General features: G+C 41.4%; 1 protein-coding gene across 1 annotated transcript in view; it reads right to left on the minus strand.

Annotated features, from left to right (window-relative positions):
* Positions 1–1014: 1014 nt before the first annotated feature.
* smad2 (SMAD family member 2) overlaps positions 1015–27784 on the minus strand; it is a 66878-nt gene continuing 40108 nt past the window's right edge. The window contains exons 6-9 of the mRNA XM_073065282.1: positions 24852–25064; positions 8435–8572; positions 6936–7080; positions 1015–3725 (exon numbers count right to left, since the gene is read on the minus strand). Of these exons, the coding sequence (XP_072921383.1) occupies positions 3602–3725; positions 6936–7080; positions 8435–8572; positions 24852–25064 (620 nt within the window). The 3' untranslated portion in view covers positions 1015–3601. The remainder of the gene's footprint in view (positions 3726–6935; positions 7081–8434; positions 8573–24851; positions 25065–27784) is intronic.

Consider the following 27784-nt stretch of genomic DNA (forward strand, 5'->3'; position numbering starts at 1 on the left):
TAGTTGGCTGATTATGTAGCACAGATCAAGGTATTGCCTAGACCAATTGCCATTGTTACATTCTGTACTCAGTTACTTTTACATCACAGGGAGTGAATCAAATTGCCTCTAGCTTGGCTTCTATGATAGTGGCCTCATGAAAGAACTGAAGTGAATCATTTGTTTTGCCTTTATGTGCAGTCAGCCACTGGGTTCTGCTATAACTGAGATCAGGAAGTCTCCTCTTTCATTTAGCTGTGCCGTTCATGATTCAATGTGGCAAGACTAGGATTCCAGATTGATCAACTGGCTGCAGAATCACTTTGCTCTAAGCTTCATTTTCAGATAAGGCTTTCTACACATCTCGCACACTCGGACTGATCTATCTCAATTGAATGTGATAATAGAACAAGAATATGCTGGCCATTGCACAAATACATCATGAACCTTTACTGTTTAGCATAAGGGCAGGCTCACACAATACAACAGATAAGGCTCTCGATGTGAATAAAGGATTTTAAAAATAGTGGAACAGTCAATTCCCCCAAAATCATAATGGACAGATAGGTCTGTAAATGCTAGACCGGGGAGTTTAACATCAAGTAGATTGACTCACTGCTTGCACGAATAGTTCGACAACTAAGTCCTCCAAGTGTCAACCAACAAGTCAGTTGACACGTCTCCATTAAAACCATAAGACACAGGAGCAGAATTAGGCCATCTGACCCATCGAGTCTATTCCACCGTTCAGTCAAGACTGTTCCATTTTTCCCTATCTCCTCCTCAATCCCATGCATTGACCAGTGGACAGGTCACCAAGCCACCACTGAGGACAGACATTGGACAATGAACATGACTCCAAGCCACCATTGATGCCAAATATTGGCACATCACCCTGAGATAGTTTTGCTTCCCTGTAACTTTGTTCTTTACGGGTACTCCAGCATGGAGAAAATACAAGATTGAAAGCCCTTTCTTCAGTTGTCATTGAAGTTAACACATTACACTCAAACACAAGACGACAAAATAAAGAACTTCAGAATTAAATGTTTATTAGTGTATTCACTGAGTCCGCATATACAACAAGCTGGAAGCTCATTTTCCTTTCAATTTCACAAGTTCTACCAATACAGAATTCTACTGGTAAAACAAGCTCACAAATAGAATGGTAAATGCTCTAAAGAGTTGGCCATTTTCTAGTTGGTGCTGCTTCCTTCCATTTCCAGTTCTCTATGGCAAGTGCAACCTTCTTCACTGCCCTGCAGGCAGCTTTAGCCTCCACTGAGCTGATCCATTAACACTAGCTATCTTTGCTCTCAAAACAGCTATCACTAGCTGCACTTAGAAAGTACAGCACTAGTGTAATATAGAGGAAATAAAAATGGAAAATAAATTTAATATCCTGCTACTGCCACAGAAAAAAGGAAATTATGACAGATGGGCCACAGAATCATTACTAAGTTGTACACTTGGTGTCTATATTACAAGATACACTGCCCCTCAAAACCTGAATTAGAACACTAACCTCTGTATACTCTCTAACCATTTTGAAGTACACAAGTTTATAGTGTTTGAGGAACATGAACAACATATAGAGTAATTATCCTGATTTTGTTCTGAAACTACAAGGCTAATTTTGAAGCAGTGAAAGTAAGGTGTACCATTTGGTGGGTTAATCTCAAATGCAAATCAAAATTGAACTTAAAATACTGCTTCAAAGACATCTTTACATAGCCTTTTTAAAAATAATTAAGACACCTGATTCATACGCATGATGAGATTAAATTCAGAATATTTAACCATGTGGAGAAAAACAACAATGGCCATTTTTTTGTTTAGCTTTCATTGGAGTAATCCAATGTTCTGGAAGTACTAAAAAACTTGATCTTAATATTTAGAATAATGAAGGCATTTTGCATTTCACAGTTAACATTCAATACCTGTAACATGATACCCCAATGACAAAATGGCTGAAGGGAGCTTTACCCTTGCAGCACAATTAAAATTGGCTTTGAAACCATTACCTATAGGCTTATCCACCCTTACTATTATGTCACTAAATTAAACTTCATCTAAGTGGCAAAGCCTTCTTGTATATACTGATCAACTGAACGAGAGATAACATTCAGAAGAGCAGTGATTGACATAATGCAAGAATGTGAAAACCTTCAGATTACCAGATCCATATTGTGAGCAATATACATAGCTGATAAAATTTTATAAGTATTCACAGCACCTGGGCACTGTTATTTTCAGAAACAAGCCCTGTACATCAAACCTGGTAACTCCAGAAACAAACCGCTCTACTGAAATTGTGTTGCTGGATTAGCTCGGTGTTGTTCTTCTATTATCCCTCACCCAAATTATTGGGTGAATGCACATCAAGTATCACAAGTGCCTGAGGTTCATTAATAACTTGTACAGCAGCTCAACTACTTCAACCTATGTCTTCTTGCTATATATTTTAGAATAATAATTTAATCATTGTTAAATTAATTTGTCCTTGCCTCCCCTTATATTTATGTAAAGGATTAAAATGTATCAGATAATTAACACAATTTGCCAATAAGACAGCCAAAGGAATCCCCTAGATAATGATGTATTTAAACAGAGCAGTAGAACAGCAGTTGCAAATAGGAAGCATAATTTTAATTTTCAATCGCAGTATTGGATTTCATTTAATTTTGGGAAAATTATAATTGAGACTTTGGGAGATTTTTGCTCCTATAGCTACAGCTTAGAATTACCTTGAACTCTAGAAGTATGCACGAGTAAAACTGATATCGTCAGGGATGGAGTAGAGACATTTCTCTTGCAACTGGTGGTGCAAAGTTAGCACAAGTTGCTCTTTCATGCAGCTCAATTAAAAAAGGGAAACTTCCCTGGATTGAAAAACTGGACATCTTTTCAAATTACCGAAGAATTGGATTTTAGATTGAACAATTTGGTGAGCTTTATTTAATCTTAACTTGCTAAAGTTAGCTTGTTCAATAATGTATAAACAAGAATCTTGAACAAGTTTACCTGGTTATTACATTTAATTTGTCCTAGAATATGTAGAGCCATTGTAATGTTGATGAAACCATTCAGAATATTTCCAGTGCGAGTAGAGATTGTAGCTGCTCTTATGAATGCTGTCTGTTCATAGTATTCTGACACATTTTACTGCAATTAAGATACGGTAACTCTCATTGAAACACAGATCAAGATTTTCTTTTGTGTGGCTGTGTCACTTTAGGGAAATTATAATTCTTATAACAAAGGGAGAACCTTACCTTATTTGGTAAGGTTTACCAGAATGTTTAAAAAGACAGCTGTTAATTGACGAACCTCTTGTATGTAACTGAGATTCTCTCCATCACTGTTGCATATGGATGTTAACTGTGAATTTTAATGTTGTCCTGCAGCAATGTTCTTTTTATGTGATAATTTAGGTCAGGGATAATAAAACTCAACAAGGTGCTTAAGTGGATGATATCAAGTGTCATTCCTTTTAATTTTGTGTTCATGAACAGTCTCTGGGATAACACACAAGAACTGCAACAGATAAGCTGTTCAGGTCTGTTGACTGGACTTCGATATTTTAGGTCCAGTTTTGATACTGAAATAGGTATGTGGATACTTAGGACATGCTCGAGCAACGGACAGACGGAGATCCCATCTGGGTCAACACTTTGTCAAGCCACTGCAAGGGACCATTCAGGTGGAGTTCAATCCAGCAAGGAGTGCTCGTCACGGTCTGCCGCCTAGAACAACAAAAGCAATTAGCACTGCAGCCAATAATGTCTGTCGAGAAAGCAATGGATTTTTAAAACAGCTGTAACAATATTCCTCCCTTAACAGCAATATTTTCTCAATACTTTAATGGTTGAAAAAATTGCTAACCATAAGATATAGGAGCAGAAGTAGGCCATTCAGCCCATCGAGTCTGCTCCGCCATTCAATCATGGGCTAATCCAATTCTTCCAGTCATTCCCAATCCCCTGCATTCTCCCCATAATACCCTTTGATGCCCTGGCTAATCAAGAACATATCCTCTCTGCCTTAAATACACCCAATGATTTGGCCTCCACAGCCACTCGTGGCAACAATTCCACAGATTTACCACCCTGCCTAAAGTAATTTCTCCGCATCTCAATTCTAAAAGGACGTCCTTCAATCCTGAAGTTGTGCCCTCTTGTTCTAGAATCCCCTACCATGGGAAATAACTGTCATATCTAATCTGTTCAGGCCTTTTAACATTTGGAATGTTTCTATGAGATCCCCCCCGCCCCCATTCTCCTGAACTCTAGGGAATACAGCCCAAGAGCTGCCAGATGTTCCTCATACAGTAAAAATTTCATTCCTGGAATCATTCTCATGAATCTTCTCTGAACCCTCTCCAATATCAGTATATCCTTTCTAAAATAAGGAACCCAAAACAGCACACAATACTCCAAATGGGGTCTCACGAGTGCCTTATAGAGCCTCAACATCATTCTATACCTCTAGAAATGAATGCCAACATTGCATTCGCTTCCTTCACCACCAACTCAACCTGGAGGTTAACCTTTAGGGTATCTTACACAAGGACTTCCAAGTCCCTTTGCATCTCTGCATTTTGAATTCTGTCCCCATCTAAATAATAGTCTGCCCGTTTATTTCTTCCACCAAAGTGGATGACCACACACTTTCCAACATTGTATTTCATTTCCTGCTTCTTTGCCCATTCCCCTAAACCATCTAAGTCTCTCTGCAGGCTCTGTTTCCTCAACACTACCTGTTCCTCCACCTACCTTTGTATCATTGGCAAATTTAGCCTCAAATCCATTATTACCATAGTCCAAATCATCAACATACATTGTAAAAAGCAGTGGTCACAACACCAACCCTGTGGAACTCCACCGGTAACCAGCAGCCAGCCAGAATAGGATCCCTTTATTCCCACTCTCTGTTTTCTGCCAACCAGCCAATGCTCCACCCACGCGAGTAACTTCCCTGCAATTCCATGGGCTCTTATCTTACTAAGCAGCCTCATGTGCGGCACCTTGTCAAAAGTCTTCTGAAAATCCAAGTACACTACATCTACTACATCTCCTTTGTCTACCCTGCTTGTAATTTCCTCAGAGAATTGCAGTAGGTTTGTCAGGCAGGATTTTCCTTTCAGGAAACCATGCTGGCTTTGGCCTGTCTCATCATGTGCCTCCAGGTACTTTGTAATCTCATCCCTAGCAACTGATTCCAACAATTTCACTACTACTGATGTCAGGCTAACAGGTTTATAGTTTCCTTTCTGCTGCCTCTCACCCTTCTTAAATAATTACTCAAGTCTGCATTATAGTAATTAGAAAGAAATCCATTAGTTGTAAACTTTTTTGAAGGGAAGTTTCATTATAAATATGCTTCTCCCTGCTTGAAAACTACTGAGACCATGTTTTATAATTTTCATATGCATGGCTCTTGTAAAATATACCTTAAAGTTTGACAACTAGAGATCATCTCATTAGAAGCATTATGTCTGCTTTTTTGTATGATGAATCATAGATTGAAACACCAAACAAGGAAACAAATTTTCCATCAACATTGAGAAAGAACTGTAACTTAAGAGTGATGAGTGGGCAAAATGTGACACAGGCAAACAAGACTTCTGAATCTTAAGAACAGAAAATGTGGAAAAAGTGACCAGGAACAAAAAAACTGTGAGGCCATATTTATCTTCCATCAGTTGTGTAAGTTCAACAGTGCATATTGATGAACTAACAGGACCAATGGGTCCAAATTAAATAAAACTTCTGCTTTAAGATGGCGCCACCAAAGATGTGCGGCAGCTTACTGGTAGTTTGAAAGCAAGAGAATTAGATTAAAATAATTATTAATAACACTTTTTTTTGAAGTAAATTCTGGTAAACTATCACCACAAGCAATGAAGAAGCGCGTGAAGGCGAAGTGAATTTGCTGGATGTGCCCTGCTGGTGAGTAACAAAATTGGCACACTTGGAGTTGGAGCCAAGCAGACACAGTGCCTCCAATGAGAACGATTCAGAGGAGAGAAGACGGAACAGAGGAGTTTCGACGCCCATCCAACTAAACTGCATACAAAAGTGAATCGCTATAAATGCCAAGCCAACTTGGAGAGATTAAGAATTGCTTCTTTGGCAGCAAAATCCAGGTCCTGGGTGGTGTGTTGAAAGCCCAGGGTCACTCACCAGGGTGAGGCCCTAGTACTAATGCAAGGTACTATCCGCAGTTTGAACAATCTAAATGCTGGCCCATACAGACTGGAAAGAGAGGGTGTTGAGAGTCAGGCGAGAATGGATTGCTCTGGGTACCCTGCCAATTTGGAGAGGTCAAGAATGGCTCCTTCGGCAGCGAGATCTAGGTCTGGAGCAATTCGCAGGGCCGGGTCCTATTGTGAGATTCGGACAATTTAAATGCCGGCCCAGATAGTCTGGGGGCTTCTCTCTCTGTGATGTTAAGGCTGTGAGACTGCACCTAGCTGCTGTGGTTCGTGTCTGTAAATTTTGCAGTGATTTGCCTCACTAATATGATGAAATAAATACCGAAACTCTGGGCCTACTCCAGGCTGCTCAGGGGATTTGGAGCTAAAGTCTCAACTTGGTTCGGAATGCTTCTATTATTTATATAATTTATTTTGTGGGTTTTTTTCCCTTTCTCTTTGGGCACTGGGGGTAGGGGGAATTGGCCTTATTTTTTTTAAAATTGGGCTCTTTTAGGTTCCTTGCTTTGCAACTGCCTGTAAGGAAACAAATCTCAAAGCTATATAATTTATACATTCATTGATAACAAATACACTTTGAAACTTTAATCACCTGTCAATGTTCCATGAGCCTCCTATGAATTTATTTTGTTTAACCACGTTTTTGCACATCCTTCAAATCATTTTCTCTTTAAGCTCTTTACTAGCTACTCTTTAAAGGGAAGACAGAGATTTATAGCATTACTGTTACATTTCTTACCTATATTCAGCACCCCATCCTTTCACAAAACTCATCCTAATTGTGCACATTCTGGTTAATTGGTAAACTGCCTCAAAGCCCTGGTTTACAGACTGGGCCAGGAGTGCTGCAAACTCCTGGTTATTGAAGATTTTCAGGTTACACCCTAGGAAACAGAATTTTAAAAAATACCAAATTATATTGGTAGGTAGAGTAAATATAGAGTATTCAAATATATCATCAGAATCTTAAAATATTGCAAATTATTCATCTTCATGTATGTATAACCAGCCAAAATTAGTGCATTACTCAGCACAAAATGCTGGAGGCACTCAGCAGGTCAGGCAGCATCTATGGAGAAGAACAAACAGCCTGACACTTCATGCTGAGAGCTTCATCGGGGCTAGAAAGGAAGGGGCGATGAAGGCAGAACAAGACAGTGGGGGGAAGAGTGCAAACTGGTAGTTGGCCGGAGCAGGTGAGCGGAAAGGTGGGGGGGGAAGGTCATATGAGAAGGCAGGAGTGTAGATGGAAGATGCGAAAGGATGAAAATCTGATAGGAGGCTACAATGGACCATGGAATCAATGGAAGGTGGAGGACCAGGAGTTGGGCAGACCATGACTACAGGAGAAAATTGTGAGAGGGTCACCACAATAGAAAAAGAAACTTAAAAAATGAAAAGAGGTACTGGGGGGGGGGAAGGGTTGAAATCAGAGGGGAACGGTTACCAGAAAATACAAAAATCGATGAATAGGTCATCAGGTTGGAGATTATAAGATGCTGTTCTGGCCTCATCAAGGCAGTAGGAGGTCATAGACTGACATAACAGTGCGAGAATGGGAAGGGAAATTGAAATCTGGCCATTGAGAGATCCTGGTCATTGTGGCAGGCTGAGCAAAGGTGTTCAATGAAGCATACTCCTGGTCCGTGTAGAGGCCATACCAGAGACAATGCATACAAAAGCCACCTCATCAGACTTGCAGATGAAGGGATACCTCACCTGGAAGGACTGTTAGGTCTGTGAATAGTGGCCTGGCGAGTCATTTATTGTACTGGTGCTCCTGGTGTTGCCTTTTTACATTAATGAGACCCGATGCAGATTGGGGGACCACAGGGAGCACCTTTGTCTATCTTACTACTCAACACATTTTGCCAAATAGCCACAAGTACCTAAAGGCTGCTCTATTTATTCCTATGCTGTCACTTGCATGAAAACTAGTTACCAATTCAACTTTAAACAAAAACATACTTTGAATTAGAATAGGACTAATTTTAGAAACTTCATCCCCAGACAGTATAGGCATAGGCATAAACATTTAACCAAGGGTCACATATAATTTTAAAGAAATGGCTAGATAAATAGATAGCAAGCAACTTTTGCCCTTTGCTACAAGCTGAAGGCATAAGAACAAGAGCTTCCTTCCCGATACACAATTTGAAACAGAAAGTTAAATTAGTTGAGCAATTAGCTTCTTTCAACTAGAACCCCAAATTAATATAATAATCTGAATTTTCTTACCTGGTGGAATCTTACACACTGTTGCAGGATGCCAGCCATATCTTTGATTACAGTTGGGACTCTGAACAAAGATGGCACTATCACTCAGGCACTCGGCGAACACCTCTCCACCAATGTAATACAACCTCACTCCTCTTCCTAAAAGAGGAATGAGTAATATTTGGAAAATATACATGCATTACCGAAGTCATATTAGAAATGTACCTTCATTGTCAAATTAATATGTTAAAAGAATAAAATTTGTTCTTACTGGGAATATTTAGATAAACTGGAAATTTCATTGACCTTAAGGCATAGGAGCAGAATTAGGCCATTTGGCCCATCAAGTCTTTTCCGCCATTCAATCATGGGTGATCTTTTTTCCCCTCCTCAGCCTCCTCTCCCTGTAACCTTTGATGCCTCGTCCAATCAAGAATCTATCAAGCTCTGCTTTAGATACACCCAGTGACCTGGCCTCCACAGCCCCCTGCTGCAACAAATTCCACAATTCCATCACCATCTGATTAAAGAAATTTTTCTGTATCTGTTTTAAATGGACATCCCTCTATCCTGAGGCTGTGCCCTCTCGTCCTAGACTCCCCCACCATGGGAAACATTCTTTCCACATCTACTCTGTCTAGGCCTTTCAACACTTGAAAGGTTTCAATGAGATCCCTCCTAAATTCTCGTGAGTACAGACCCAGGGCCAAACAATCCTCGTATAATAATCCTTTCATTCCTGGAATCATCCTTGTGAACTTCCTCTGAATCCTCCCCAAAGCCAGCACATCTTTTCTCAGATGAGGAGCACAAAACTATTCACAATACTCAAGGTGAGGCCTCACCAGAGTCTTATAAAGCCTCAGCATCACATCCCTGCTCTTGTATTCTAGAGTCTTGAAATGAATGCTAACATGCTAACAAAGGACTCCCAAGTCCCTTTACATCTCAGATTTTTAGATTTTCTTCTGGTTTAGAAAATAGACTGCACATTTATTTCTACTACCAAAGTGCATGACAATGCATTTTCCTACATTGCATTTCATTTGCCACTCTCTTGCCCATTCTCCTCACCCAAGTCCTTCTGATGCCTTCCTGTTTTCTCAACACTACTTGCCCCTCCACCAATCTTCGTATCATCTGCAAACTTGGCAACAAAGCCTTCTATTCATCATCTAACTCATTGATATGCAGCACAAAACGAAGTAACTTCCCTTTAATACCATGAGCTCTTAACTTGAAAATCAGCCTCATGTGACACCTTGTCAAAAGTCTTCTGAAAGTCCAAATATACAACATCCACTACAAGTCCTTTATCAATCCTACATGTGATCTCCTCAAACAGGTTCGTCAGGCAAGATTTTTCCTTATGGAAGCCATGCTGTCTTGGTACTGTCTTGTCCTGTGCCTCCAAGTACTCCACAACCTCATCTTTAACAACTGACTCCAACATCTTCCCAACCACTGAAGTCAGGCTAACTGGTCTATAATTTATTTTCTGCAGCCTTCCTGCTTTCTTAAGGAGTGGAGTGACATTTGCAATTTTCCAGTCCTCTGGCACCATGCCAGTGCCCAATGATTTTTGAAAGATCATTTCTAATGCTTTCAGAATCCTAGGGTGGAGTTCATCTGGTCCAGGTGACCTAAGGGACTTGTACACCCTCAGTTTTTTGAGCTTTTTGAGGACCTTTTCCCTTGTAATATAGTAAATGCACTATGTTTGGCGCGTGGTCAAATGGATAAGGTGTTGGTCTAGTGATCTGAAGGTCGCTAGTTTGAGCCTTAGCTGAGGCAGCGTGTTGTGTCCTTGAGCAAGGCACTGCGTCACACAATGTGCACCACACATTGCTCTGCGACGGCACCGATGCCAAGTTGTATGTATCCTAATGCCCTTCCCTTGGACAACATCACTGGCATGGAGAGGGGAAACTTGCAGCATGGGCAACTGCAGGTCTTCCATACAACCTTGCCCAGGCCTCAGTCATCATCAAAAATCGATGGACAGCTGAAGAAGAAATGTACATCTCTTCTCTCATAGCCTTCAATAAACATCTGGCACACCAAGTGTCTTCCACAGTGAAGACTGATGCAAAATATTCATTTAGTTCATCTGCCATTTCCTTGTCCCGTTATTAATTCTCCATCCTCATTTTCTAGCAGACCTATATCCATTCTCATCTCTCTTATTTGTCTCATACTTGAAGAAGCTTTTACTATCCACTTTGATAGTTTGCTACCTTGCCTTCATACGTCAAATCACCCCTCCTAAAGATTCTTTTAGTGGTTCTCTGTAGGCTTTTAAAGGCTTCCCAATCCTCTATCTTCCCACTAATTTTTGCTTTGTTATAAAACCTCTCTTTTGCTTTTACATTAGCTATGGCTTCCCTTGTCAGCCATGTTTGTACTATATTGCCATTTGAGTATTTCTTCGTTTTTGGAATACACCTATCCTGCACCTTCCTCATTTTTCCCAGAAAATCACGGCATTGGTGCTCTGCTGTCATCCATTCCAATTTACTTTGGCAACTCCTCTCCCATACCGCTGTAATTTCCCTTACTCCACTGAAATACTGCTACACCAGACTTTACTTTCTCCCTATCAAATTTCAAAATGAACTCAATCATATTGTGATCACTGCCTTCTAAGAGTTCTTTTAACTGAAGCTCCCGAATCACCTCTGGTTCATTACATAACACCCAATCCAGTATAGCTGATTCCCTAGTTGGCTCAACGACAAACTGTTCTAAAAAGCCATCTCATAGGGATTCAACAAACTCTCGAGATCCATTACCAAACTGATTTTCCCAATCGACCTGCATGTTGAAATCTCCCATAACTACCATAACATTACCCTTTTGACAAGTCTTTTCTATTTCCTGTTGTACACCCCAGCTACTTTTGGGAGGCCTGTATGTAATTTACTCTTGCAGCTTCTTAACTCAACCCACAAGGATTTAACATCTTCCAATCCTGTCACATCTTTTTACTGATTTGATGCCATTCTTTACCAGTAGAGCCATGCCACTCCCTCTGCCCACCTTTCTATCACTCTGATACAACGTGTAACCTTGGACATTCAGCTCCCAACTACAACCATCCTTTAGCTGCGATCCAGCGATGGCCACAACATCGTATCGGACAATATGTAATAGTACAACAAGATCATCCACCTTATTTCTTATACTCCATGCATTGAGATATAACACTGAGTGCTGTACCCTTTTTGATTCTGCATCCCCAATGCACTGATACTCACCCTGCTGGCTGCAATTTTTCCTATCATCTGCCTGTTCTTCCTGACAGTCGGACTGCATGCTATCTTTGCTTTTTTACCATCCATCCTATCAGAATATCGTCACTACGGTTCCCACCAAAATGCCAAAATAGTTTAAACTCTCCCCAACAGCTTTAACAAACCTGCCCAAAAGAATACTGGTCCCCCTTGGGTTCAGGTACAACCCATCACTTTTGTACAGGTCATAGCTCCCCCAAAGAGATCCTAATGATCCAAGAATCTGAAGACTTACCCCCTGCACCAGCTTCTAGGCCGCACATTAATTTGCCAAATCATCCTGTTTCTACCTTCATTGGTCCGTGGCTCATGCAGCATCAAGAAATTACTATTCTGGAAGACCTGCTTCTCAGATTTCTGCCTAGCTCTCTAAATTCACTTTTCAGGACCTCGTTGTTTTTCCTTCCTATATCATTGGAGATTGCTGAGCCTCTGGCAATGATCTTTGCATCACCAATACGGAAGAGGTTCTGGAGGACTGGAGGGTTGCAGATGTTGTTCCCTTGTTCAAGAAAGGGAGTAGAGAAAGCCCAGGAAATTATAGACCAGTGAGTCTTACTTCAGTGGTTGATAAGTTGATGGAGAAAATCCTGACAGGCAGGATTTATGAACATTTGGGGAGGCATAATATGATTAGGAATAGTCACCATGGCTTTGTCAAAGGCAGGTCGTGCATTAGGAGCCTGAATGAATTTTTTGAGGATGTGACTAAACACATTAGAAACATATAGAAACAGAAAACCTATAGCACAATACAGGCCCTTTGGCCCACAATGTTGTGCTAAACACGTCCCTACCTTAGAAATTACTAGGCCTACCTATAGACCTCTATTTTTCTAAGCTCCATGCACCTGTCCAAAAGTCTCTTAAAAGACACCATCGCATTGCCTCCATCACTGTTGTCGGCAGCCCATTCCACGCACTCACCACTCTCTTACCCCTGACATCTCCTCTGTACCTATTCCCCAGTACCTTAAACCTGTGTCTTCTTGAGGCAACCATTTCAGCCCTGGGAAAAAGCCTCTGACTATCCACACAATCAATGCCTCTCATCATCTTATACACCTATATCAGGTCACCTCTCATCCTTCATCGCTCCAAGGAGAAAAGGTCAAGTTCATTCAGCCTATTCTCATAAGGCATGCTCCCCAATCCAGGCAACATCCTTGTAAGTCTCCTCTGCACCCTTTCTATGGCTTCCACATCGTTCCTGAAGTGAGGCGACCAGAACTGAGCACAGTACTCCAAGTGAGGTCTGACCAGGGTCCTAATACAGCTGCAACATTACCTCTTGGCTCCTAAATTCAGTTCCACGATTGATGAAGGCCAATACACCATACGCCTTCTTAAACACAGAGTCAACCTGCGCAGCTGCTTTGAGCATCCTATGGACTCCGACCCCAAGATCCCTCTGATCATCCACACTGCCAAGAGCCTTACCATTAATACTATATTCTATACATTGATGAAGGTAGAGCACTAGATGTAGTGTATATGGATTTCAGCAAGGCATTTGATATGGTACCTCATACAAGGCTTATTGAGAAAGTAAGGAGGTATGGGTCCAAGGGAATCTTGCTTTGTGGATCCAGAACTGGCTTGCACACAGAAGGCAAAGAGTGGTTGTAGATGGGTCATACAAACAAGCTGGATGAACTCAGCAGGTCGGGCAGCATCCGTTGAAGTGAGCTGTCAACGTTTCGGGCCTAGACCCTTCATCAGGACTGAAGGAGGAGGGGGCAGGGGCCCCATAAAGAAGGTGGGGGGAGGGTGGAAAACCAATCAGAGAAATCAAAGGGTGGGGGAGGGGAAGCAGTGAAGGGATAGGCAGGAGATGTGAAGAAGGAATCTAAGGGGAAAGCACTATGGGTAGTAGAAGAAGGCAGAATCATGAGAGAGGAGACAGAGTGAAAGTGGGACAGGGGAAGGGAGAGGAAGGGAATTACCGGAAGTTGGAGAATTCAAAGTTCATCCCAACGAACGTGTGTTGATCTGACCACAGCATCTGCAGTATACTTTGTGTAGATGGGTCATATTTTGCATGGAAGTCGGTGACCAGTGGTGTGCCTCAGCAAACTATTCTGGGACCCCTACTCTTTGTGGTTTTATAAATGACCTGGATGAGGAAGTGGAGGGATAGGTTTGTAAATTTGCTGATAACACAAAGGTTGGAGGTGTTGTGATAGTGTGGAGGGCTGTCAGAGGTTACCGCGGGACATCGATAGGATGCAAAATTGGGCTTAGAAGTGGCAGATGGAGTTCCACCCAGGTAAGTGTGAGGTGGTTCATTTTGGAAGGTCAAATATGATGGCAGAATATATTATTAATGGTAAGACTCTTGGCAGTGTGGAGGATCAGAGGGACCTTGAGGTCCGAGTCCATAGGACACTCAAAGATGCTAGCAGGTTGACTCTGTGGTTAAGAAGGCATACGGTGCATTGGCCTTTATCAACCGTGGGATTGAGTTTAAGAGCCTAGAGTTTACAGCTATATAGGACCCTGGTCAAACCCCACTTGGAGTATTATAAACAACACACACGAAATGCTGGTGGAACACAGCAGGCCTTAGAAAAATAGAGAGCTATGGGTAACCATAGGCAATTTCTAAAGTACCTACATGTTCAGCACAGCATTGTGGGCTGAATGACCTGTAATGTGCTGTAGATTTTCTGTGATTTCTATAATATGTACCAAGGCACCTGGCTGCTCTCCCTCCCCCTCCAAATTGCTGTGGACGCTATCACAGATGTCCCTGACCCTGGCACCAGGAAGGCAACATACCATTCGGGTGTCACATTCATGTGCATAGAATCTCCCGTCTGTTCCCGACTACTGAGTCCCCTATCACTACCGCTCCCCTCTTCTCCTTCAGACCATAGACCCATTCTCATTGCCAGTAACCCTGTCTCCATTGCGTTCCCCAGGAGGTCATCTCTCATAACACTACCCAAAACAGTATACTTATTGAGGGGAATGGCCACAAGGGTGCTCTGTGCTAACCGCCTATTCACATTTCCATTTCTCCTGACAGTCACCCAGCTACTTGCCTCCTGCAACTTAGGGGTGACTACTTCCCTGTAACTCTGATCAATTATTCCCTCACTCTCCTTTACAAACCAAAGGTAATCTAGCTGCTGCTCCAGTTCCCTAACACGATCTTCATGGAGCTGCAGACGGATGGCAGAGCAGACTTGACGCGCCAAATGGCCGAATTCTGTTCCTGTGTCTTATGGTCTCCTCATCACAGCTGATCTGCTCCAGGCCTCAACTCATGTCAGATCCACATAGTCCTAAATTTTGCAATCTTTCAAAGATTATTCACTTTCAGTACCTCTAGTGATCGAGCCTCTACAACTCTCCAAAAGGTACAACTTTCCTAACTTTACCACCTAAGAATAAATTCCAAGTTTTAAATGACTGCCCACTTATTTTGTAAAAAGGTCACTTCATTAGGCACTTGCCCCTTTAAGATCTTACACACTTGAGTAAAATTACCTCCTTTGCAATTAACCTTCAAAGGATACAGGCCTACATACACAAAATGCTGGAGGAACTCAGCAGACTAGGCAGCATCTATGGAAAAAAGCAGAGTTGATGTCTCGGGCTGAAACACTGACTCTTTTTTTCCGTAGATGCTGCCTGGCCTGCTGAGTTCCTTCAGCATTTTGTCTGAACACAGGCCTAACATTTCAGAATTAGAATCAGGTTTATTATCACCTGCAAATGACGTGAAATTTGTTAACTTAGCAGCAGCAGTTCAATGCAATACATAATCTAGCAGAGAGAGAAAAAAATTAATAACTTTTAGTCAAATGAACCCCATGACGAATATAAAAATGTTTAAGAGCAGGTGTAAGAGGGAAAGCAGGAGGGGAAAATAAATGAGTCTAAGATGGATTTGGCAGGCAGGGTTAAAGATCATCCCAAAAGGTTCTTCAGTTATATTAACTGTAAAATGCTAACAAGGGAGAGATTAGGTCCTATTAAAGATAATCTGGATTGCCTACTTTATTTTATTAGAGATTCAGCATGGTAACAGGTCCTTATGGTTCAATGAGCTTGCACTGGCCAATTACACACATGTGATCAATTAACCCAATTAAGTTGTGCGGCTTTGGAATGTGGGAGGAAACCGAGGCACCCAAAGGAAACACAGTGTCATGGGGAGAGCATATCTGCTCCTTACAGATAGCAGTGGGACTGTAATAGCATTGCTACACTACGGTGCCATCCCTATGTATGAAAGGAGATAGCCAAAACTTTTCATGTCTACTTCGCCTAGGTGGATGTCAAAGAAATGAGGGAAATAAGTCTTGGATGAAATGCAAATTATGAAGGAGGAAGTACTTGCAACCTTAAAGTGCATAAAGGTGGGAAAATCTTCAGGGCTTGATTAAGTGCATCCCAGGCCAGGGAAGAAACCAGAGGCCCTTGTACAGATATTTGCTTTGCTGTCACTGGTAAAGTTCCAGATAGCTAATGTCGAAGTGTAGCAAGAACAGGCAACGGAAATACAGACCAATGTACCTAACTTCAGTTGTAGGGAAGTTACTGAAAGGAATTATAAGGGACAAGACCTACAATCTGTTAAAAAGTGAAGCCCTAATCAAGAATAGTCAGCATTGTGGTTGTGGGAAGTCAGTCCTGATGAATTTTTTGGAGTTTTTCAAAGAGGTAACTAAAGAAATGGATGAAGGTAGGACAGTGAATGTTGTCCTTATGGACTTCAGTAAGTCTTTTGACAATGTCCAACATGGCAGACTGATCTGGAAGATTAGGTGACAAGGGATTTATGGGGAGCTCATGAGGTAGATTTAGAATTGGCTTGAAGATAGGATGATGCTTGAAGGTCGATTTTCCAACTGGAGGCCTGTGATTAATGGGGTGCCTCAGGAGTCAGGGCTGGGACCTCTGTTATTATGTATATACATGTGTTGTTTGTGAACGTACACGGCACACGGACCAAGTTTGCTTATGACACTAAATCGGGGGTATCGTTAATAGTGAAGCAGGTTACAATGAGTTACAAAGAGATCATCAGTTAGGGAGCTGAGCTGAGGAGAATGGAAAAAAATGGATTTCAACTTCAGATAACTGAAGTGATACATTTTGTACAGTGTAGGATTTTTACAGTGAATGGTAGGGCTCTGAATAGTGTGGAATAGGCTGACATGGGAGTACAAGTGCAGTTCTCTGAAAGAAGCCGCATAAATAGAGGAAGTGATGAAGGCATTTAAAGCTAGCCTTTCAGTTAGGGTATTGAGTTTAGGACACTCAGTGGTCACTTTATTAGGTACACCTGCTCATTAATGCAAATCATGTGCAATCTGCCAATCATGCGCAGCAAGTCAATGCATAAAAGCACGCAGACACAGTTGAGAGGTTCAGTTGATCCAACATCAGAATAGGGAGAGAAATGTGATCTATGTGACTTTGACTGTGGAATGATAGTTGGTGCCAGACAGGGTGGTTTGAGTATCTCAGAAACTGCTGACCTCCTGGGAGTTTCACACACAACAATCTCAAGTTTACAGAGGATGGTGCAAAAACAAAAAAAAATCCAGCGAGTAGTTCAAGCTGACAAAGGCGACAGTAACTCAGATAACCACATATTACAACAGTGGTGTGCAGAAGCACATCTCTAAATCATGTAAAACCTTGAAGTGGATGAGCAACAGCCATTGCGTATACAAGCTGCTGTTGGGAATACACTTGGAGTATTGTGCACAGTTTTGGTCACCCCATTATAAGAAAGACATTTCCCTCCATGTACCTATCCAACGCCTCCTAAATGTTGCAAATGTACCTGCCTTGAACACTTTCTTAGGCAACTCTTTTGAAAAATTACTTTTTCCTCCCAGTGTGAAAAGGACTGTTTAGTGACACACTAATTGACCAGGCATTTACTAATGAACCATCTAGCATTGATGTTGTGTTTTCCACATTAGGGCCATGTATGATGAAATAATACTTAGTGTAATGCTCCTCATGGAAAGGAGTTCAGATCATGTCGATCAGGGTTACCTGTCATTCAGCAATGCCAGAACAACACGTCCTTTCCTGCACAATACCACAGTGGAAAGCTACTTGATAAAATTAATTGCTTAGCTATATTCTTGCTCTTCTCCTGAAGAGCTGGGGGTAGTAATGGGGACAAGCCCCCATTACCTATTAAATGCTCCCAATGACATATGCCTCAAATAGCCTCTGACAACCAAGTCCAGCTCCTGGCCTTCACATGTGGCTTAGCTACTAAGCCCAGCAGAACTATTTCTACTAACAGGAGAAGGGGGAAAGGCAGACTACAGGTGCCTTAAAAGCTGTCACTTTGGGAAGATGGGGGTTGTCAGCTCACCTAGAAGTAAAACTCTGATATCAAACCTCTGCAGCCTTGCAGCTACACCCGCTCATGGGGAAGGCTTCAGGAGTAAACCCCGAGGGAAAAATCTGGGGCTGGAGTCCCTAAGACAGTCCTACTTTGAGTTGAATGCTGCCTGGCAACTCCTGAGATGCTGCTGGTGCAGGTCCTTTGGGTTCATCGGATACGTGGAGAGCGGGAGCTTGCTCTCCATATCATACTGCCCAAGCTTACGTATCTAGACAGCTAGGACGCAACTTCCACGGTCAACCCTGACTGACAGAGGTGCCACTCTCAATAAACTCTCCAAGTGACCTCACTAACCACCATAGTAAAACTGGCAACCTACCCTGATCCTCTCCGAAACCTAAGTGCCCATTTTTCTACCACAATAATTGCCACAACATATACAATTAACTTCCCCAATCATGCTCACAACTTCCATCTTCTCTAGTTTCCCATATCTGCTCACAAAATGATGGGCTCTGACACCTTCCAAAACAGAATCTGAGCAGGTGCAAATTATTTTACAACCACGACCTCAAACACAACTTTGGGTTTAAGTGGAAGGGATGGCTAATAACAGAAGTGGTTATTATGAGGGAGAGGGAGATCCATTTAGTTGAAAGGGAATGTCAATGATGGAATTATGATACTCTGATTGCCGAGACAAGTGTTGTGTAAGAAAGACCTTGTAGCCTCAGTGCTCAAAAGCATGCACTCAGTTCAACATTATCCAACACTTATACAATGATCCAAAGCAGCTTTACATGCAGGATAATGCTAATCCCTAAGCTGCTAATATGGAGTTACTGGTGCAGTGGTGACTCATGAGTGAAACAAACCATTCTGAAGTGATGCTGTAATTTAGTAATAAGAACTGATTCTTAATTGCATGACACTAGATTTTTAAAAAGCACTATCAGCATGAAGACACAAATTTCTAAGCATACATTAATTCATGTTGTAATCAAATGTGCAAAAAGTAATTCTTACTATTACCTTCAGGAAAGCTAGGAAAAAGAGAAGGGTCTTGAGAACGGAGTTTGTTTTTACACCTCAAACATAGGTGTCAATGCTGAATTAAGAATCTTGAGGGTCACTTTGGAGATTTTATTTAAATGTCAACCACTGGTGGGTCTGGAAATATTCATAAGCTAGACTGGATATGGACCACCATTATGCCATATTTAATGGATACAAACAATTTAAACTCTCTATTTGTAAAAGTAGAATCCAAACTTGATCTCAATCAATACATCAGGTATCTGAACATTAATCCAGTAATTTGACACCAAAAACTGTATCCATTGGTGGAGAGGAACTACAAGGAGGACAGTGAGTAGCTTGCTTGGCTGGCTTACATTTCTAATAGTCCGTGAGCCAGAAGGGTTGGTTGGTACCATCTGAGGGGAAGAATGCTCATAGTGATTTTTGGCATCTCTAGAGTTAGAAAACATGTTGATAGCATGGCACCATTTCACCTTCAATGCATGCCCACATTTCAACCCTGAGAAACAGATACTCTGTCAACTCTAGCTATGCCTCTCAATCTTGTAAAGCTCTATCAGATCTCCCCTCAGCCTCCAACACTCCAGAGAAAACAACCCAAGTTTATCCAGTCTCTCGTGATAACACATGCTCTCTAAACCAGGCAGCATCCTGATAAACCTCTTCTTCATCCTCTCCAAGGCCTCAACATCCTTCCTATAAAGGGGCAACCAGAACTGTAAGCAATACTCCAGATATGGCCCAACCAGAGTTTTATAAAGTTCAAAGGTTCAAAAGTTCACTTGTTATCAATGTACAGTATACAACTTTGAAATTTTTCTTCTCTAGATACAGCCACAAAAGAAAGAGAATAGCAGCACGATCATCAGCGCAAATTCCTTCTTCCCGCACAAAAACACTAATAAAAACGGAACAGGCATATTGACTGCAATCTGTTTCCTCTCCCCTGCACCAAAGAAACTGAGAAAGATCAGGCAAAAAACACAGAATATATTTTTTTAAAAATGCAAGACTGAAGAAAGTCTAATACAAGTCCATATTCAAAAAGCAAAAAAACCTGGGTAACATTCTCCAGGCACAGTGGCAGGCCTTTAACTATCCAGCAGTGAGTGATGCAAGATGCAACATAACGTCCTGACTTTTGAACTCAATGGCTTGACTAATAAAAGCAAACATTCCATAAGCTTTCTTAACCACCTTATCGACCTGTGTAGCCACTTTCAAGGAGCTATGAACTTGGATTGCAAGACCTCTCTGCTCAGCAAAACTATCAAGGACCTTGCTCTTAACAGTGTACTGTGTCCTTGCATTTGCCCTACCAAGGTGCAACATTTTATATTTTTCCAAGTTAAAAACTCCATCGGCCATTTTTCAGCCCATATCTGCAACGGATCTACATTGTGCTATATTCTTACTCGGTCTTCTACACTAACCACAACTCCACTAATCTTGGTATTTCCCATAAATTTACTAACTTACCTGTCTACATTTTCATCCAGGTCATTTATAAATTACAAAACAGCATAAGTCCCCACAAATCCCTGAGGATCAACTAACTTCCAGCTCAAACAAGCCCCTTCAGCTACAACCTATGTGCAAGCCAGTCCTGAATCCAAACAACTGATTCGCCATGGATCCCATGCATCTTAATCTTCTGACAGACAGACATACTTTATTGATCCCAAAGGAAATTGGGTTTCGTTACAGCTGCACCAACCAAGAATTGTGTAGAAATATAGCAATATAAAACCATAAATAATTAAATAATAAGTTAATCATGCCAAGTGGAAATAAGTCCAGGACCAGCCTATTGGCTCAGGGTGTCTGACACTCCGAGGGAGGAGTTGTAAAGTTTGATGGCCACAGGTAGGAATGACTTCCTATGACGCTCAGTGTTACATCTCGGTGTAATGAGTCTCTGGCTGAATGTACTCCTGTGCCTAACCAGTACATTGTGGAGTGGATGGGAGTCATTGTCCAAGATGACATGCAACTTGGACAGCATCCTCTTTTCAGACACCACCGTCAGAGAGTCCAGTTCCACCCCCACGACTGGATTGGCTTCCCATGAGAGACTTTATCAAATGGCTTAATAAAATCCATGAAGACAACATCCACTGCCCTACTCTCATCATCTTGTCAAAAAACTCAATCAAGTTGGTAAGGCATCACTTGCCATGCACAAAGCCATGCTTAGGACAGGAGCTTCCAAAAGCTCATTTATCCTATTCCTAAGAATTTTCTCCAACAATTTCCCTATAATTGACATGAGATTCACTGGTATGTAGTTTCTAGAATTATCCCCTCATTCCCTGCTTAAATAAGAGTACAACATTAGCTACTCGACAGTTCAACGGTACCTAACCTGTGGCTAGAGAGGACACAGATACTGGTCAAGGGCCCAGAAGTCTCATCTCTTGCCTCCTTCAATAACCCATCAGGTCCTGGGGACTTATCCACTTTAAGGGGTCTGTGGTGGGACTGATTCTTTTTACGTAATATGTTTATGATTTGAATGATGGAATTGATGGCTTTGTTGCAAAGTCTACAAATGATACGATGATAGGTGGAGGGGCAGAGTTTTGAAGAAGTAAAGAGGCTACAGAAGGACTTAAAACAAATTAGGAGAATGGGCAAAGAAGTGGCAGTTGGAATACAGTGTCAGTAAGTGTATGGTCATGCACTTTGGTAGAAGAAATGAAAGGGGTAACTCCTTTCTAAAAGGAGTGCTTGCGCAGGATTCCCTAAAGGTTAATTTGCAGGTCGAATCTGTGGTGAGGAAGGCAAATGCAATGTTAGCATTCATTTCCAAGAGGACTAAAATATAAAAGCAAGGATGTAATGTTGAGACTTTATAAAGCACTGTGAAGCCTTACTGTATCGAAAGCAGTCTTCGAAAGGATGTGCTGAAACTGGAGAGGGTTCAAAGGAGACTCACAAAAATGATTCCATGTTTGAACAGCTTGTTGTATGATGGCTCTCGGTCTGTATTCACTAGAATTCAAATGAGGGGTGGCCTTATTAAAACCCATTGAATGGTGAAAGGCCTTGATAAGAGTGGATGTCGAGAGGGTATTTCTTATGACGGAAGAGTCCAAGACCAGAGGACACAGCCTCAAAATGGAGAGGCATACTTTTAGAATGGAAATGAGAAGTAACTTCTTTAGCCAGAGTGGTGAATCTATGGAACTCATTGCCACAGGCAGCTATGGAGGTCAAGTCTGTATGCATTTTTAAGACAGTGGTTAATAGATTCTTGATTGGTCAGTGCATGAAAGGATACAGGGAGAAGGCAGGAGATTGGGGCTGAGAGAAAAATTGGATCAGTCATGATGAAATGGCAGAGCAGTCTCAATGGGCCAAATGGCCTAATTCTGCTCCTATATCTCATGGTCTTAATACTCTTCAGGAGGCCCAACACTCCCTCTTCCTTGACCTCTAAAAGCCTAACATATTTATACACTCAGCACTAATCTCCTGGTCCTCCAAATCCTTTCCGTTGGTAAATACTGATGCAAAAGTACTTGATAAGTACCTCATTCACATTCTCTACATCCAAGCAAATGCTACCCCCCTTTATCTTTGAATGGTCCCACCCTCTTCTTAGGCTACGTCCACACTAGACAGGATAATTTTGAAAACACTGGTTTCACGTAGAAACGATAGGCGTCCACACCAAGTGTTTTGAAAATACCTCCATCCACATTAAGACGGGTATTTCGGCAAATCTCCTAATGGGCGTGCGCAGGACACATCTACCGAAAACAACCGACATGTTTGGTGTCAAATCTCACCGTGAAAGACTTGGTGCGCGTTTTTCCAGTTACAGACTAGAAAAACTTAATTGCCAAATGACGGACAGCTGTTGGCTTTCTTGCAGGAGGACTTAAAACTAAAAAAAAACAAATACTGCAGCGTACGGAGGCAACCGACAGGGAGTTCACGGATAGTATGACGCGGCTGACAACATTGAAAAACTGACCAACTCTGTTGCATTAATAAAGTACTTAGTTAAATGTATAAAACATGTCTGCATCAGTGTTATCTTGTATTTCCATACAATGTTATATTAGGCTGTTAGACATCTATTGTCAGAGAAGTACTTGCATAAATAGGTAAACCACCTTCATACAAGGACAGAAAACAGGGCAAAGTGAGTATACTTATTTATTCAGTAAGTTATGGGTCAAAGTATTTGGTGAGTACATTTCTGACTCTTCTGGCTTCAGTCTCGTTGCCGTCTGTTCTGAAATTGTTAGGTTGCGTTCAAGCAAACAATGAAATGGCGCGCTGCCATCACCATCTGTTCTGGCACGTCATGACAGTGTTTTTAGATTTCTCCGGTTACCCTGTCCACACTGCTCTGCCCAATCTGGTGTTTTCAAATTCATACACGCTGGAGGGTGTTTTAGAAAAGCTCTGTTTCGGGGGGAGGAAAATGCCGTTTCAGTGTGGACGGAGGGTCAAAATGAAGAGAAAATGCTTCGGTTACGGATTTATCTGGTCTAGTGTGGACGTAGCCTTAGTTATCTTTTTACTCTTGATGTACATATAGAATGCTTTGGGATTAACCTTAACCCTACTTGCCAAGTACTTTTCATGGCCCCTCCTGGCTTTCCCAATTCCCTCCTCTAGTTCTTTTCTGGCTTCTTTATATTCACGTACTTTGTTTGATCCTGAATCCGAAGCTTTACATACTTTGCCTTTTTCTTCTTGACCAACTTTGTTTCTCTCATCTTTCAAGCCTCATCCTTCCTTCTAACAAGAACATACCTTTCCTGTACTCTGGCAGCATATATACTATACTGGTAGCAACATACATCAGGGACTTCGAAGAGACCTTTAAACACAGATGTGAAGGAAATGGAAGGATATGGACATTGTGTAGCTTAGGATTAGTTTAGTTGGCCATTTTAATTACTAATTTCAATGGTTCAGCTAAACACTGTGGGCCATTGGGCTTGTTCCTGTGCTGTGTTGTTCTATGCTCTACGTTTTAAGAATCCTCAGTTTTCCTAGCCCTTAAGCTGTAAAGAGAATTGCTAGGACAAATTAACTTCATTTTTTAATTTTAACTGAATTAATTTGAATGCATTTGTTTAAGTTGTGTCCCAATGTTAACTGCATCTTAATTATTAAAACTTCCATTTAAAAAGACTTCGTTAAAAGTTTTTTTTAAGTTTGTTTCTGATTTGCTACTTTGGACCTAACCCACCAAGATTCTTCCTCGGGACTTACTCCAAGAAAGAGAAGGCTCCAAATGTTGACAAATTAATGCTTGCCCACAGACTGGGGTCTTTTAAGAGATTCTTAGATAGGTACATGGAGCTTAGAAAAATAGAGGGCTATGCAGTAGGGAAACTCTAGGCAGCTTCTAAAGTAGAATTACATGGTTGGCACAACATTGTGGGCTGAAGGGCCTGTAATGTGCTGTAGATTTCTATGTTCTAAATACTGGCTTGTGAATCAACTCCCCCTCCAATGATTCAGACAAAGAATTATGGTACATATTCTGATGGAGGCTGGGGAGAAGTGGAAAGTTAAACAGTCAAGATTTGTGAAGGTTGCCAGCACTGCCAATCAGCCTCATCAGTTTTCTCTTTTGATTACTTTATGATCCAGTTACTGTGTTTTTTTCTCTCTGGCAGGTTCCCATTGTTCATCTTACTTTAGATAGTTCCCAGTTTGATCAGCTAAGGTGTTTTCTTGCAATCTAGTTTTTCTTTGAACACCATTCTTAACTTTTACATAGGCAGGCAAAAAAAAAATCACTTACCAATGTGTCGTCGTGTCATCTCAACAGTTGCATTTCTGTTGACATTAGACAGCAAACCCAGACAAAATCTCTCCGAATTTGAAGGGTCTGTAAATCCATCCACAGTTAATGAAGGTTGAGATGCATGAAAGGTTTCACCAACTCTCTGATTTAACTCATAATATGCTATTGAACACCAAAATGCTGGCTCTGAATATGTTACAGGCTGTAGATCTGCAACAATAAATATAGAGAATTTTACACTGGTAAGTATCATATTTTGTCACTTCTGGGAAAATGAATGATCTACAAATCTTTTAACATTATTTTCTGAAAATGTTTTGAATTATTTCTATGCCTAAAGAGAGCTCGCCCAACTTGAACAGCAAATCACCTGACAAATAAAATGCACATGATCAGAGATTCTGATACAAAAAGAAATTGACACTAATTGATGCCTTTTAATCGTACAGTTTGTTTTTCAAATGCCAAAGAACTTGTTGCTCCATAGGCAAAAATGGACAAGCCATGCAAGGCAGAATTTTGAAGTCCTCCCACAAAAGAAAAACTTGGCTCCTTAAACCCTACCTTGAAATTTTTATCCCCTTTTGTATCATACTGAGGTGTTAAGTCTACCTAATAGCTTAAGCACATTGCCAAAAATTAAAGAAACAGGTGATGCAACAGATCATTATTACATTCTAAGGAGAAGCTAAAGGGGTAATGAGAAACTGTTCATCCAAGTTCACCTCTATTCCAGAACCAAAGTCTCCACATTTCAACAATTATGCTACAAATATTCTTGAGTGTGCACACATTTAGATTCTCTTCATTGAAATGAATGAGAACATAAGTTATCAATTATATCATACCACTGGAAAATGATGCCAGAGATATAGTAATAGGGGAACAAAGAAATGGCATACAAACTCAAATATTTTAGAATACACTAACAGTATGTCAGAAAATCAAAAGCGTCAGGGCAGGTGTGAGTGCAGTTGTTATTACTAAGGAATCCTGGGAAGCTGAAAGGTCTTAAGGTAGACAGGTCACCTGAAACAGATAGTATACACCCTTGGGTTCTGAAAGAGGTAGCTGAAGAAACTGTGGAGGCAGTAGTAATGACCTTTCCAGAATCAATACAATCAGGAATGGTTTCAGAGGACTGGAAGAGTGCAAATGTCACTCCACTCTTCAAGAAGGTAGAGAAGCAGAAGTAAGGGAATTATGGGCCAGTTAGCCTGACTTCAGTGATTGAGAAGATGTTGGAATCCATAAATAAGGATGAGATTTCAAGGTAGTTGGAGGCACATGGTAAAGCAGGCCTTAAAGTGAAATTTTGCCTGACAAATCTGTTGGAATTCTGAGGAAATAACATATAGGACAGGCAAGGGGACGGGGGAAAAAATAAAGAGGTTGACTTCACTTACTTGGATTTTCAGAAGGCCTTTAACAGTAAGGAGAAGCAGCTTAGGAGATTCAATGGTGCCTAATGGCGACTCCTTTGCTTGCATCTTTGGAAACAGTTCTATTTCCATCTTTAATATCTCTATTTTTCCCTTTCAGGGTTCTTTTGAAGAGCATGACCTGGAATTACACACTGACTATGGTTCTTTGCAGGACTGGGACCCACTCTCAGGGTTTGACTGGCCGTTATTCAGCACACCAAGGACTTGGCCTAAGAGCTTTGCTTGCCTTTGGAGGTCTGAGATTTTGTGGCTCTGGAGACCGGGGGTGAAATCAGAAGTCGGTGTCCGGGCAGGAGACCGGTGTGTTGTAGGAGATGAAAGACCTAAGGCTGTGTACCCAGAGACCCGAGATCTTTGGGTGCAGAGCTCAGAAAAAGCGATGCAATGGATTTCTAACATTGTAAACCAGTGAGTCGTTTGTTATGTCTCCCCACTTGCTGTGAAACACAGACACCACCTTCTCCCTTATTAGGGAGAGAGAGAGCCTGTGGTATGTCGTATACTGGGTGAACGAGTAGCCTTTGGAGTACTGCAAGTCTGTGTCTTTGCTCACGCTTGAGTGCTCGGTGGCGGGTGCCAATGCTTTTTTTGCCGGTGAAGGGGGATCGTTGCTTGCTGCCGCTTACACACGAGAGGGAGGGGACTTTGGGGTTCTAACATTTAACTGTCACTCATAATTGGGGGGGGCACTCCTATGTTTTTTGCAGATGGTTACGAAGAGAAAGCATTTCAGGATGTATATTGTATACATTTATACATTTCAAAGGACATTAAATGTACCTTTGAAACCTTTGAACAAGGTGCCACACAGGAGGATGGTAAACATAGTATTACAGGAAAGATTCTACATGGATAGAAGATTGGTTGACTGGAAGGACACAAAGAATAGGAATAGAGAGGGCCTTTTCTGGTTGACTGCCAGTGAAGAGTGTTTTTCTACAGAGGTCAGTGTTGGGACTACTTCTTTTCATGTTACATCAAGGATTTGGATGATGGAATTGAAAGCTTTGTGGCCAAGTTTGCAAATAATACAAAGGTACGTGCAGGGGCAGGTAGTGTTGAGGAAGCTGGGAGTCTGCAGAAATACTTGGACAGATTAGGAGAATGGGCAAATAAGTGGAATATAGTGTAGAGAAATGTTCGGTCATGCACTTTGATAGGAGGAATAAAAGCAAAGACCATTTCCAAAATGGGGAAAAAATTCAAAAATTGGAGGTTTAAAGGAACTTGGGAATGTTAGTGCAGGCTTCCCCCAAATATCAAACTTGCAGGCTGAGTTGGACAAGTAAATGCAATGTTAGCATTCATTTTGAGGGGTCTAAAATATAGTCAGAGTCTTAAAACACTACAGCACAGAAACAGGCACATTGGCCCATCTAGTCTACAATGTCATAATTCCATGTGTTTTTCGATGCCAACCTCAACAGCCATTCCTACAATATTCCTTGATTTGAAATGTACACAGCTCAGAACATTAGTCCCACC

The sequence above is a fragment of the Hemitrygon akajei genome, chromosome 13 (genome assembly GCF_048418815.1).
Source record: "Hemitrygon akajei chromosome 13, sHemAka1.3, whole genome shotgun sequence".
Lineage (NCBI taxonomy): Eukaryota > Metazoa > Chordata > Chondrichthyes > Myliobatiformes > Dasyatidae > Hemitrygon > Hemitrygon akajei.